The sequence below is a fragment of the Rhineura floridana genome, chromosome 16, assembly GCF_030035675.1.
Source record: "Rhineura floridana isolate rRhiFlo1 chromosome 16, rRhiFlo1.hap2, whole genome shotgun sequence".
NCBI classification, from domain to species: domain Eukaryota; kingdom Metazoa; phylum Chordata; class Lepidosauria; order Squamata; family Rhineuridae; genus Rhineura; species Rhineura floridana.
In genome coordinates this window covers 5,942,150-5,955,434 of record NC_084495.1, presented here as the reverse complement: position 1 = coordinate 5,955,434, position 13,285 = coordinate 5,942,150, and the positions used below count along the sequence as shown (strand labels likewise).

Below are 13,285 nucleotides of genomic sequence, written 5' to 3'. Positions count from 1 at the left end.
TAAAACTTAGGAATTGGAGCACCTAACCCCATTCCCATCTGTGCAATTTCTGAGGGTCTTATGCTAGTAATGAGCGGAGCCAGAGGTAAAAGTAGGCATGGCAAAGCATGTCAGCTTTGACCTTTGTACAGAAGGCCAGTCTCTACACCACTGACACCCCCCTCTTCTCCATCTGGCAGAGGAAGAGGCGTTGTCGGAGTTCAAGGGTGCATTCCAGCCAGGCACAAACACTCTGGGTGCAAAGCAAAGGCCAGTGTGAGGTTTGGCCTGGGGCAAGTCCTGAGGGCCAGGCAGAGAGGCCTGGGGGCTGCATTTGTTCCTTGGTGGAGAAGAGCCTTCTCCAACCTGGTGCCCTTCACATGTTTGGGATTGCAACTCCCGTCAGCCCCAGCCAGAGCACCAGAGTGGGGAAGGCTGGTACAGAAAACTGTTTTCATTTTCAAGCTGTTTGAGGATTTGGGAACATACCAGTGATAACTAACTGTGTGATTTTTATAAATGCACATCTCCTCTCTGCAGAACGTATGGATACAGCCAACAAGCAACTTGCGGAGAAGGAATTTGAAGGCTCTGAGGATAACAGGAAAACGATATCTCAGCTCTTTGCACAAAGTGAGTCTAAATTTCTCTCTCATTTCTAACAGGGCTATTTGTGGATGAGCCTGTTGCAAAGGCAGGTTTGAGGCGATTGCTGCACAGAAATCTCTAGTACAAGCAGAGGGTAGACGTGGGAACTGGTCAGTATAGCATAAGGTGGTGCAGTGCTGGTGATGTCTACTTGCATCTTTTTTAAAATTTAGGTTTCCTCAGCACTGGATCTCCTCATGCTATCGTGAGCATTTGACCAGCTTCTCTCCTCTGCTGTTTGCTCACTCCAGTTCTGTGATGATGTGGCCCTTCTTGATTTCCGCTCCCCCTTTCCAGGCATGCACATTTTGTCTGAATGTTTGTCTTCCTCTTTGTTCTCCGCTCGTGCTCTCTTTCCTAAATGGCATGGGAGACCTTTGTATAGTGGAGGACAAAGAGAGACGCAAAACAGACTCTGTAAATACTACACATGACCTGACGGTGCGGGCCCAGCAACACCAGCAAGTGGTGTAATTTACTTAGCCTCCCCTAGAACAGTGTAAACTCTATTTTCACCTGCAAAGAACCATTGAAACTAGGTTACAAGCCATACATGAGCATAAGGAGCTCTTTCTACCGAGTTAGACCATTGGTCCATCTAGCTCAGTATTGTCTACACTGACAGGCAGCAGCTCTCCTGTGTTCCCACCTCTACCCGGAGCTGCTGGTGGGGATTGAACCTAGGACCTTTTGCATGCACGGCAGACTCTCTCAACCACTGAGCTACAATGTAAATGAACAGAGGTTTGCTTATGATGTAAGTGGCCTTATCACTCCGATGCGTCTTTCCCTCTGCACTTCTGAAGAGCAGGGACTTTGAGGTTGTATCTGAATCTAACGTGCAGTCACTTGGGTGAAACTAAGACCAGACAGACAAAGAGTTGGATGGTGGCATTGGTGCTTAGGCAAGCTTCGTCTGTTCTCTCTCATATACGCACATCTCTGCCTTGGTCTTTTGTTCTACCGTGATATGGAACAAGAATTTTTTCCTTTCCAAACATTAAGGAAGAGCTACACTATGCTGTAGTGTTGCTGGTGTGTACAGAAACAGTCTTAGGTTACAACTCCTGTCCAAGGGAGCAGATTGATAGTAGTGGAAACCAACATTACAGGTATGAAACTGTCTTTTTTCCCCAGGCTGAAATGTCTTGGGGCTCAGCATGGTAAGGCTGATTCACTACCCTAGGAGTTCCACCCTACTGTTGCTGTTGAATTAAAATTGCATTGCAGTTGCAAAATAGATTGGGGTGTGTTTTTTCCACGTGGTACAGTGTCTTCCCCTTTTTTTCTCCCTCTCCCCGTCTGAAGCTGCCTTCCACAACCTAATACAGGGGTGGCGAACTTTTTGCCCTCCAGGTTTTGCTGAACTACAATTCCCATCATCCCCAGCAAGCATGGCCCATGGGCAGGGATGATGGGAGTTGTGGTTCAGCAACACCTGGAGTGCCAAAGGTTCGCCACCCCTGAAATGTTGTTGGACTACAACTCCCATCATTCCTGGCCGCGTTGGCAGGGGCTGCTGGCAGTTGCTGTCCAGAGCATCCGGGGGACTCCAGTTTGAGGAAGCCTGCTCTGTAGCAAGCCTTCCCTTCCCTTGAAAGATCCTAAACCTGTCCCCGGAGCACAGAGAGAAAGTATGATTGCAACCGCCTGTGCCAAGCTTGGCCTCCTGCAATCTCTACTGCAGATGTTCACACTGCACTGTGTCTTCAGGTCCAAGTCTATATATAATGATAAATATTTACACGAACCCTGTAGGCAGGCATTCCAGAACCAAGTATTTGACCTTTTAGAAAAGATCTGTGCCTGGTAAATTCATCTGGAAGCTCTTCCAAGTAGTGTTCATTTGCCTCCTCTTCATCCATCTAGCTCAGTAGTGTCTACACTGACTGGTAGCAGAGCTGGAGATGCCAGGGCTAGAACCGGGGACCGTCCGCATGCAAAGCAGAGGCTCTGCCACTGAGCCGTGGCCCTTCCCTGATCAGTGGCTGCTAGTCCACATGGCCAGGTTACAAAGCACCATACTGCTGAATTCTAGTTAGTGGGGAGTGACGACAGGAGAGGGCTCTTTCCTTCGTGCCTCTGTTCCTGGGCAGGAGGACATCAGACTCAGGAGGAGGAGAATGTAAGGAGATCCCGGTTGGATCAGACCAAAGGCATGTCAAGCATCCCAACATCTCTTTTCCACAGGTTTGCTTCTGAATCATAATTGGTGTGTGTGGTGCTGTGGTTTTGAGGGTTACCTTTTTTATGAAAAAATGTGTTAGATTTTTATTAATGTGTTATTTATTAAATTTCTATCCCGCCCGTCCAGAGCAGCAGTCTTTTTCGTCTCTCTTTCTTTGTCAGTGTATGAAGTATGACAGTATCCCTTAACGCTGAAATACTTTCATTTACTGGCTGATATCCAGGGGTGACTGAAAGAGATCCAACACCTGTTCATGCTTGGCATTATTTAGTAAAAATACTACACCTAAATAGAGAGTTGTATTCAACTAAGTCCTACTCAGGGTAGACCCATTGCAAATAATGAACCTAAGTTAGTGATGCCCATTAACTTCACTAGGCCTGCTCTGAGTGGGAATACCACTCAGTCCTGAATTTGTAAACAGAGTCCTGAAAATCCTCATGTGAATGCAATTTAGGGTTCTCTTGACCTTACCATATTGTCGTGTGTTCTCTCCATGTTCAAGTTTGGCACTCCATAGCCTGTCTAGGCTGCGAAGAATCTGATTCTGTTAACCAAACTTTCCACTTGGTGTCATTCCTTAGGCATGGGATGTTACAGCCTGGAATGTGTTGTTTGGGCCTGGTATATTTCATTCCAGAGATGTGTATTCTGAGTCAGTGTTGGCACTGAACTGGTAGATTGCTGAGAGCCATAGCAATGGTTCAAAAATCAATACTCCTGGTGACTTCATCCATCATTTCTGCTGTACCATCTTGTGCCTTAGGAATGCCTGGATTTATCCTGTTTTTTAAAGATTGCGACCTATCAAATGTGTCCTGTTTGGACAATTAACTGTAGAGGTGTAAAAATTATGCATAGTGTGAAGAAAGTGGACATCCAATGAAGATGAATGGTAGAAGATTGAGGATAGACAAATGAAAATATTTCTTCATCCAGTGCATAGTTAAACTATGGAATTCACTCCCACAAGAGGCAGTGATGGCCACAAACCTGGAATGCTTTAAAAGAGGATTAGACAGATTCATGGAAGATAAAGCTATACAGCTGCCCGCTCTGATGGCTACGCTCTGCCTCCACTGTGGGAGGCAGGATGCTTCTGAAGACCAGTTTCTGGAAACCACAGGAGGGGAGAGTGCTCTTGTGCTCAGGTCCTGCTTGCGGGTTTCCATAATGGGCATCTGGTTGGCCACTGTGAGGATGGGATGCTGGACTAGATGGGCCACTGGCCTGATCCAGGCTCCACTCTTCATAGTACACTTCTTGCTAGAATGAGGCAAGCAGTGAATCCATTCCATTTGGCTTTCCCTCGTGTGTGATTGCTTCAAACAAACCAGTTGGCCTGAGTTAAAGCTCAGTTTACATAATTACTCCGTGTGTGGCAAGGCACTATTCTCTCGCCCTCATTTAGCCAGTCTAAGTCATACTATGCATAGTCATCTGCATCCTTAATTGCTAACACAAAATGTGATTTTTGCATGCCATAAACTCTCCTAAACAGGAGCAGCCACTTGCAAAATTTAGCTTTGTGTCTGCACGGGTGTCAACTGAATCATTTGTAGCAGAGTCCTTGGTGGAGTCCACGTAATTTGGGGATGGGAGGAGGCACAAAGCGGTCAGGGAATCCTCCTGGAGGTTAGAGTCGACTGCATGGGAAACATTAAGTTAAGTTATGGACCATGTCATTTCTACCAATGGTGCATCTTTTCTTGCACTGGGTGAGGCACCAGTCTGTCTGCTGCCAGACCTATACTGCTTGAGGCTGCTGTGATTTAAAGCAGGGATGGGCACACTTCAGGGTTGTGAGATCTCATTTGCCTTTTAATAGAACTTCAAGAGACACCAGAGCCAGATGCAAAAGCCATGAACTTAGACAAATTCTGAGTGTAAAGGAGTGTACGTGCGGTATCAGAATTGAATGGAGGCCACAGTCCTTCCTCACACAAATCCACGCTTGTTTACCTTAAGCTGCTGTTGCTGCTGCTGCTGCTGCTGTTACACAACCGGGAATCAAAATTCCTTGCCAATCTCCTACAAATTGCATGGAGATTTATCAGCAGATCCCAATCTGCCTTTTTCCCACACTGATTTAAAGCTCACAGTCCTGGCAGGTATTTAAGAGAGTCACAAGGATTTTTGGGGTGGGGAAGGGGGCACGCTTAACCACAAGTGGCTTTGGATTTTGTTATTCCTGTACAGTCGGGCAGGGCAGAGGGAACAGTGAGAATGAGAAGCACACTCTACACAAACACAAGTGCAGTGTGTTAAATGCTCACCTGCTTCCATTTCCTTGTTAGGAAGTAGTAAAGATAAATATGACACCATAGTTAGGCCTCGGGCCTATATAGCTCCTGTTGTCTCATTTAGAATTGTGCTAACTACTTTCTTTTTATTATAGATGGCATCTTTAATATTCATTTTTGCAAAATATCTGCCAGTAGATTTGGAGTTGGTGCAACAGTTGAGGGAAGAAACAATGCCAAATTATAGCACAGTTTATGTACGGCAGCCTTCCCCAACCTGGTGCCCTGCAGATGTTTTGAACTAGAATTCCCATTGGCTCTGGTCATTACAGCTATAGTCCAAAACATCCAGAGGGCACCGGGTTGGGGAAGGCTGCTGTATTTTGAGGGTTCAAAGAGCTTCACGTGCATACACCAGGGGTTCTCAGTGTGTGGTCTGTGAACTTCACTCTAGTGGTCCCCAGTGTGTCTGTGGATTTGCGGTTGAAGGGGGGAGACGGTACATCCTTCACTTTAAATATTCATATTGATTTTTAATTGTACGTTCATTGCTTCTTTTTTTCTTTTATTGCATTACAATTCTGTGGAATTCAAATTGTAACACAATAAAATACAATATGTAAGAAATAAAAGTAATCAACACATAATTTAAAATCATGCAGCATATAGTACAGCACATTACAACTGCTGAAACAGGTGGGAAAATTATCAAGGGGTCCACCAAGACCCTCAGCAGATTTTCAAGCGGTCCAGGGGTGAAAATGCATGACGGTCTTTTAGTTCTCAACACAGCAACCTGTTAAGTGGATCCTGTATTGCAGGCAGGGAGATGAGGCTGAAAGAGATTGTAATTTAAGGTAACCCTGTGCATTCATGATGGGGGCAAGAGCTAGTCCAAGGATTCCCCAGTTCATGACTTACAGTGCAGTTCCGTCCCTATTGGCCCATAGTCTTCAGCGTCACTCGCAGCATCACACAGGCGTGTTGGCTGGGGCTGATGACAGCTGTCGTCCAGGGCATCTGGAGTGAACCAGGTTGAGGAAGGCTGGCGGGGGGCGGACCGCGTGGATGGCCTTGAGCCAATTGGAGAAAAGGTGCAATAATAATAATAATAATAATAATACATAAATGTTCAATAGATTGATATTTAAAATGGGTTTCTCCGAAGATACCTCACTCTTCTTTTGTCTCCCTTCCGTCGACTTCCAAGGTAATCTATAAAACCTCTCCCTCTCTCTCTCTCTCTCTCTCTCTCCCTCTCTCTCCCTCTCTCTCTCTCTCTCTCTCTCTCTCTCTCCCTCTCTCTCTCTCTCTCTCTCTCTCTCTCTCCTCCCCCCCTGTGCCCCCCCGCCCCGCACACGCTTTGTTTGAGCAGACAAAGAGACCCAGAGAGAGAAGGAGAAGCTGGAGGTGGAACTGGCCGGGGTTCGCTCCACTAATGAGGAGCAGCGGAGGCACATTGAGATCCGCGACCAGGCTTTGAACAACGCGCAGGCCAAGGTGGTGAAGCTGGAGGAAGAGGTAAGGCACGTCCCCTCCCCAGCTCAGAGGCTCTAGTCGCACGCTCCGCCTGCTTTCCATTCATACCTTTGTGTTTGCGTTTTGCTGTCTATATTTGTTCTCAACTACAAAACAAAGAGCGGGGGGAGATCCAGCGGGTATCGCTCTGCTGACTGAAGCCGCCTGTCAACAGCAGGGCCGTCCCTCCTGTTTGGCAGATGCTCAGGGGCAGCAGCCACAGTCCCGGCTGTTCCTCCTGAGCCTCCGGCCATTCCCCTCTGTTGCCACATCCTGAGCCCGTTAATCTGGCCTGGTGCCCTCTGGTGGGGTAGAAGAGGCCATCCTGTCACTACTGTTGAAATAAGGTGCCACTTTCAGCCCAGTTGGGTTCTGTATGTGGAAATGGGAGCAGCGAATGCCTGAAACATAGTTCATTACCGAATGGAAGTTGCAGAAATGTGCACTTACGGGGTATGAATAGCAAAAGCACAGCGTTCAACAGAACGGCATCCAAGAGAGCGGGAACAGTCCCCAGACTCTTCTTGGCAGCAGTTGGTGTGTGGCTTTAGCTGAACCCATCAGGATCAAGTCTTCAAGTTACGATGGTTTGTAGTTGCAGGTTTCATAGAGGCCAAAGTACCGGTGCAGTTTCTCTATGCCTGGCCCCTTAGTGCCACGCGGCACAGCTAGCTTTTGACCGTCTTGGTCCCGGCCTGTTGCCTGGGCACTTGCATGTTGGGACCTGCTGTCAACTGGCACAGTGTTAAGTCTTCTCTCACAATCTCCTCATCTGCCTGTGAAGGGAAAGTGCAAACCACGACTCTTAGGGTTGGCAAGGGTGGAGAGGATGGGATAGCCAAAATGTGGGAAATGTGAAAAATATCTAAGAGTTGCAGCTGCAAGTTTTGGCTTTCTCATGGGAAACTCACTAAAAGTATAGCATTGAAAGTTCTGGTGTGCAGATTTTGCCCATAAACAGACCCATCTACAACAGCTGGGAATCTGTATCTCTGATTGGATGTTACATTATCCACAGATAATGCAGAAGCACTAATGGTCTAATGCAGCCTTCCCTAACCTGGATGGGGACGGCTGTATTAAGTGATCACTCTGCATTGGTGGAGCGTATAGTCCTGCTCACAGCTGCTTTTAAAAAGAAAAAAAATTGAAAAGGAAAACCTCTACTGCTTTCATCCCAAGTGTGTGAGACGCCGTCACCTTTGTGGACAACTGTTGCATTTTTTGCTAGGCTTCACTTCTCTTTGCTGCTGTGTAAAAGGCCACGCTGGTGTTTTTCCTTCGTCTTGTAGAGAAATGCGGGTGCTTTTCTGTGACTGAGCACTAGCTAAACTTAAAAGGATGTGCATGGTAACAGGGTGATAAGGATGCGGGCCATCCTGGCTCTGCCTGACCCCTTTTCTTTAAACTGTCACTGGACATCAAGAAACAAACCCCCTAAAAGACCTGCTCTGTTCTTTTACTATAATTTTCCAAAACGCCACTGTGCGAAGAGAGTTTGACTTCTAAAAAAGGGGATTTGAATATCAGGCCTATGATTTGAGTGCTGGTCAATTATCAAGATGTTATAGATGGTTTGGTCAAATCCTTTGTGTGCTTAGTCTAGATGTCTGAGCCCGTAATTGTAAAGAATTTCCAAGTTAGGCTTGCAGAGGGGGTGGATTTAGCTAAGTGGATTTTTTTGGCGCAGATGGCTGCTTGAGGCCTGTGTGTGTGTTGTTCTTTCATCCTGTGGCATTGCTTTTCCCTCTTGCTCTCTTGGCTCTTCTTTGCTTGCTTAACCTTTTCCAGATTGGGCATAGTATAGTGAAGGTTATATTGATGCAAGTCCAGCTGAACCTCTGGGCTTACTTCAGAAGTCCAGTGGGGGACTGGGATGTCATTTGTTTTAATTTCTGGTGCCCAAATAATGAAATTAGAGGGTGACCTGCTTGTTCTTAAGTGCAGCTGGACCCACCTTGGCTAGTGGGACTTTAGGCTTTGGGGAATTGGGTCCAAGAGTAGAGATGTAAAATTTCTGGAAATTTTGAAGCCATAGAAGAAAAACGTTTTTTTCCGGGGGGGGGGGTCCAGAAAAAAATGGAAATTTGGGGGGAAATTGAAAAAATGCAATATTAGCACTTTTTACAGATTGAAAGTCACTTAAGTTACTTCAGGAACATCAAATGTAATTATGTACAAGTTGGTTTAGCATAAAATTATCTCATTTGGTATGTTAAAAGCACATTTTGTTCAAACAATTATTACAAATTGAATTTACTTTTTAAAATTTTTACCTTTTTTTGGTAACAAATGGATCTACAAGATCCTGAACTGTAAAGAAGACCTGAACTGTAAGGAACCTCTTTCGTTTTGCCAGTTTATGAGGAGCAGGAGAAAAACAATTAAAAAAAACCCAAGGAACTATCAACATTAATAACAAAGAAAATTATGTCTCCGCTAGTCCTCCACTGTGTCAAGCAGACATAAAGCATCCATTCCCATAAAAAGAACTGAGAAAAAGAAACATTTTATTCATCATGCTAAAATAAAACATTCCATAATCCATTTTTTCTTCATTTTTTTCAGTTTTTTGGGAAAAAAACAAAAAAGTCTTCAGAAAAAAATGGAAACTCTGCCATTTTTCTCCTGAATTTTTCTGTTTTTTTCCTCAGGCCTTCACATCTCTATCCAGGGGGTTTCATAAGGAGTGCTCTGTTTTTCTCCATTTTTCTTCCATCCTTCCAAATAGGAGCAATCACAAGGGGGACCTTTGTAAATCGGATGGGCTCCATCAGCTCTTTGTGCGGTGGGAGCAAGGGAGGGGACGTTGCTGGCTGACGGTGCTGCACTCCAAAGCATCTAGAGAGCACCAGGATGGAAAGGCTATGCTGAACCAAACTGGCGCTGTTGTGTCATCGTACAAACGCTGCGGGTTGAGATGAGAAATCTTGATAGATTTCGGAGCAGCTGAGTTGTAGGAGTGCCAGGAAAAGGAGCCAACTCTACAAGTGCCCTTCGTTTTAAGCCCTTCATTGTTGCTTGACTCCGTTCCATGGGGAATGGGCCTTTTTGTCCCCAACAGTCAGTGCCTTTGGGTGCAGCCCTGGAAAGCAGTCCCAATGCAAACTGATGGGGTCAGCCGTGTTATTCCCTCAATAACAACCCTGGGAATGACACTGTGGCATGATACAGTATTTTTCCCTTGGGCATTCAGTCCCAGGAATGCAGCCCAGGTTGTTGCTTGAAGGGCCGGGTGAGACTTCTCCAAATTCTCACTTACTCACTCACTCTTTGCGCAGAGTTTTTGCTCCACCTGAAATACACAAAAATCCCTGGGTTGAGTGCTTTGCCTCTGGCTGCTTTTCATTAGTGCTTGGTCAATCACCCATGCACACCTTGGTTGCATCACTACTGTGGCACAGAGCCAGAAACTTCAGGTGGCAGATAGTGCCCTCCCAATTGTCTGGGTGCTTTACCATGGACTCCAGTGGCACCACTCCAAAAGATCAACAACCCACGTTTTACCTAGTGACTTTCTGGGTGCAGCTTCTTTCAAACAGAGGGAGAGGGTTTTCTCAGTCTGTTTGCCCAAGGCTTCTTTTTGAAGCTGCACCTGAAAGTGAAGCTCTATGGGGGTGACCCTGAGGGCAATAGGGTCCTCTTGGTGGTGATGGGGGGGGGCAGCCTTAGAAAGCTTCCTGGTGCAAATGGGTGGAGAGAATGGTCTCCATCTGTTTGACTAGAGGCTGCTTTCTACCACTGCATCCCAGAAGTCTTCTCCCACTCAGATTTTAATTTGAGCTGGAGAAGAATTCAGATTACTTTCTAATACTGATCTCTCTTATGAGGCAAACATTTCTGAGTGCCTGAAGCTCATTGCCTAACTTTGCAGCTCTGGAGTTCTGACTGAGTGGGTGAACTGAAGTGTCGGCCTGCTGGGAGGGCATCTAGTGCTTTGAGTCACTATTCAGAATATGCACCGACAACTTCTGAAAATAAATGTAGTACAGTGAACGTTTCTTGATCACCATCAGAAGGTTGATGTGGCTGTGGTGGTTTCAGTTATTTTCTTATTAATGCTTCCTGTGATGATCAATCCAGTCAGCTTGTTAATATTTGTTTGCCTGGCTTTCAAAGTGCACTTTTCAAATTCTGGTTTTGTCTGGTATCTTGCAATTAGTTACAGCCAAGATTTCCCTTTGTTATCTGGGAACATACAAATTCTGTTTTCCTAAATCCCATTTTCCATGGAGGGGATTTGGGGTGTGTGATTCTTTCACTTCCTGGCTAAAGTACAGTATGGATGATGCGCTTATCCAAGAATATTTGTTTAGCTGTCTTATGTCTCCAGGTAGCTTTTTGGAGTATGCCTCTGTGGGCTGACGTGCAAGTCGGGTGTGTCTGTTTTCATCTTGCATCTACAGTGACGCAGAAATTGCTGGGTTGTTTTTAAACTGCTTTTCGTAACTGTCCATTTTTGTCTGCTAGTAATTTTCCAGAGGCGGTTTTTGAGGGTTATAACTTATTTTAAAACAAGCAAACAGAGAGGTGCCCCCTTGAAAGGGGAAAGCTTAACCCAGATTGGTTTGGCATGAGCTGCTCCGCAGGCACAGTGGTGCTTTGTTGGAACCAAACGCATTTTGCGCAAGGGCTAGCGGGCATCTCATTGGAGCAAGGAAGAGCCACATTTCTGCTCTTAGAGGGAGAGCGCTAGCTATTTTGTAGGCCTGCTGTGCTTAGCTGATTGATCAGTTAGTTTAGTTGTTTCAAGAACAGTTGGCTCAGTGGGAAAGGTCTCCAATTAATTGGGCAGAAGATTATCAAAAATAACAGCTGAAGCTTGACTGCAGACTTGGGCTGATGGGGATTGTAGTGGAAAACACCTGGTGGGCACTGGGTGGGCTGTCTTAAGCATCCATGCAGAATAACAACTATTCCCATTGATATAGTTTCCTTTGTGTGCAGGGACATATTATGTATGAGTTACATTGCATATGAGAAGTCTCAACACAGTCATCCAAATGTAAACAGTACAATCAAAATTCTGCATTGTGGTGGGGAATGGTCTGAAGAAAGAAGAGATAAATCACACACCAACTTAGAACTGAGATAGCGGTATGAACATGTCCTGGGGACATTGGGTTGCATTCAACTAAGTCCAACTCGGAGTAGACCCATTGAAATGAACGAACCTCAGTTAGTCATGTTTATTAACTGCAGTGGGTCTACTGTGACTGGGACTAACCCTGGATGCCACCTATTGTCCTAGGGATAACTTAAGTTCCTCAGAGTGCTTTGAAAAAGCCCCTTGGGTTCATCTGACCCATCCAGATCTTTCACATTGCTGCTCTTTTAGGTAATTCCATGCCATGACAAAAAAAAATGTGTCTACTCATCACTGGAGTTTTTATGGGAGGAAGATGCAAATGTTTGCAGTGAGCATTCTCGCCCTATTCAGAAGAAGCGTTTCTCAATCTTGCCTTGGGTCTGATGCCGCTCTTCTTAGGAGGTTTTGAAGGCAATTCTTATGCTCTGGAGTCCCAATTCAGGTCCCTGCCATCCAATACATACTGAATGGAGGACACTGTGAGTCGGCGACGGGTGGGTAGGGGGAACCAGACGGCCCCAAGGTTTGGAGGGCCCTTGGGCAAGGCAGCCGCCTTGGCCCCCCTGCACCTCCCTCTTCAGTGAGTCCTCCTTTTCACCGCCATTGCTGCCGCCTGCTCCTCCTCCTCACTGGCATTGCTAGTTCTGCTTGCAGCCAGCCTGTGAGCAAGCAAGGAGTGATATCGCCTCCTCCTTCTCACCACTGCCACTGTTGTCTGGACCAGAGGAAGGGTGAAAGAGCAACTAGGCTGCAGTGGGGAAGAGGAGCAGGCCAAAGGGGCTCTTGCCAGTGAGGCCCCTGCTTGGGCGTGGGCCCACAGCATATGCCCAACCATGCCAACCCTGGCCCTGGAAATAAACTTGGGTAAGGAAATATTGAAACAGCCGCTGTTGACATCCCCTTGTATGGCATTTGTTACTGTAGCTGGTGCTGAGGAACAGCCCTCTCTCTTGATCCCCATCTCTGCACAACCCCTACAAAGACTAAGGAAGGGATTGAACCTCTTGGCGGTTAAGAGAGAGAGCGAGAGCGCTTCAACAATGCAACATCTGTTCCCAAGCTTGCCTGCAGCATGTTGGCAGCATTCAAAAAACGCTGCTTACCATTCCGTTTCTAGGGTGAAACATGCTCAGACTCCTGACTTAACGTTAATAAAAACCTTCTGCATTTGGCCGTGGTGTGTTCTAATGTTACACGCGCATATGTCAGCTAAAGCAGAGCTGGGCCACCGCAGTGAGACTTGGGCTGAGAAGTCCTGGTTTGCTGGCAGTTTCCCTTATACTGAAGAGGTCAGAAAAACCTTCACCGACTTGGTGCCCTTTCTAATGTTTTGGACTACAACTCCCATCAGCCCCTGCATCATATGGCCATCCCGGCTGATGCTGATGGGAGTCATAGTCCTACCCTTTGGAATTCCCTCCCCTTAAATATTAGACAGGCACCATCTCTGTTATCTTTTCAGTACCTACTGAAGACTTTCCTCTGCCAACAAGCCTTTTAAGTGGAGACCTCGTCCCAGTCGGCGTCTGTGTTGGAATTGCTGTACAATATGTTTTTAAACTTTTTTTAAAAAGATGTTTTTAAAGCTTTAAAAAATGTTTTTAAAGATGTTTTGTTGTA

At 46.1% G+C, this 13,285-nt stretch overlaps 1 protein-coding gene across 4 annotated transcripts in view; it reads left to right on the top strand.

Moving 5' to 3' along the window:
- Positions 1 to 13,285, top strand: part of AMOT (angiomotin) — a 67,157-nt gene that overhangs the window by 40,621 nt on the left and 13,251 nt on the right. For all 4 annotated transcript variants that reach the window (XM_061598150.1, XM_061598148.1, XM_061598149.1 and 1 more), the window contains exons 6-7: positions 520 to 612; positions 6,434 to 6,579. In XM_061598150.1, coding sequence (XP_061454134.1) covers positions 520 to 612; positions 6,434 to 6,579 — 239 coding nt within the window. The remainder of the gene's footprint in view (positions 1 to 519; positions 613 to 6,433; positions 6,580 to 13,285) is intronic.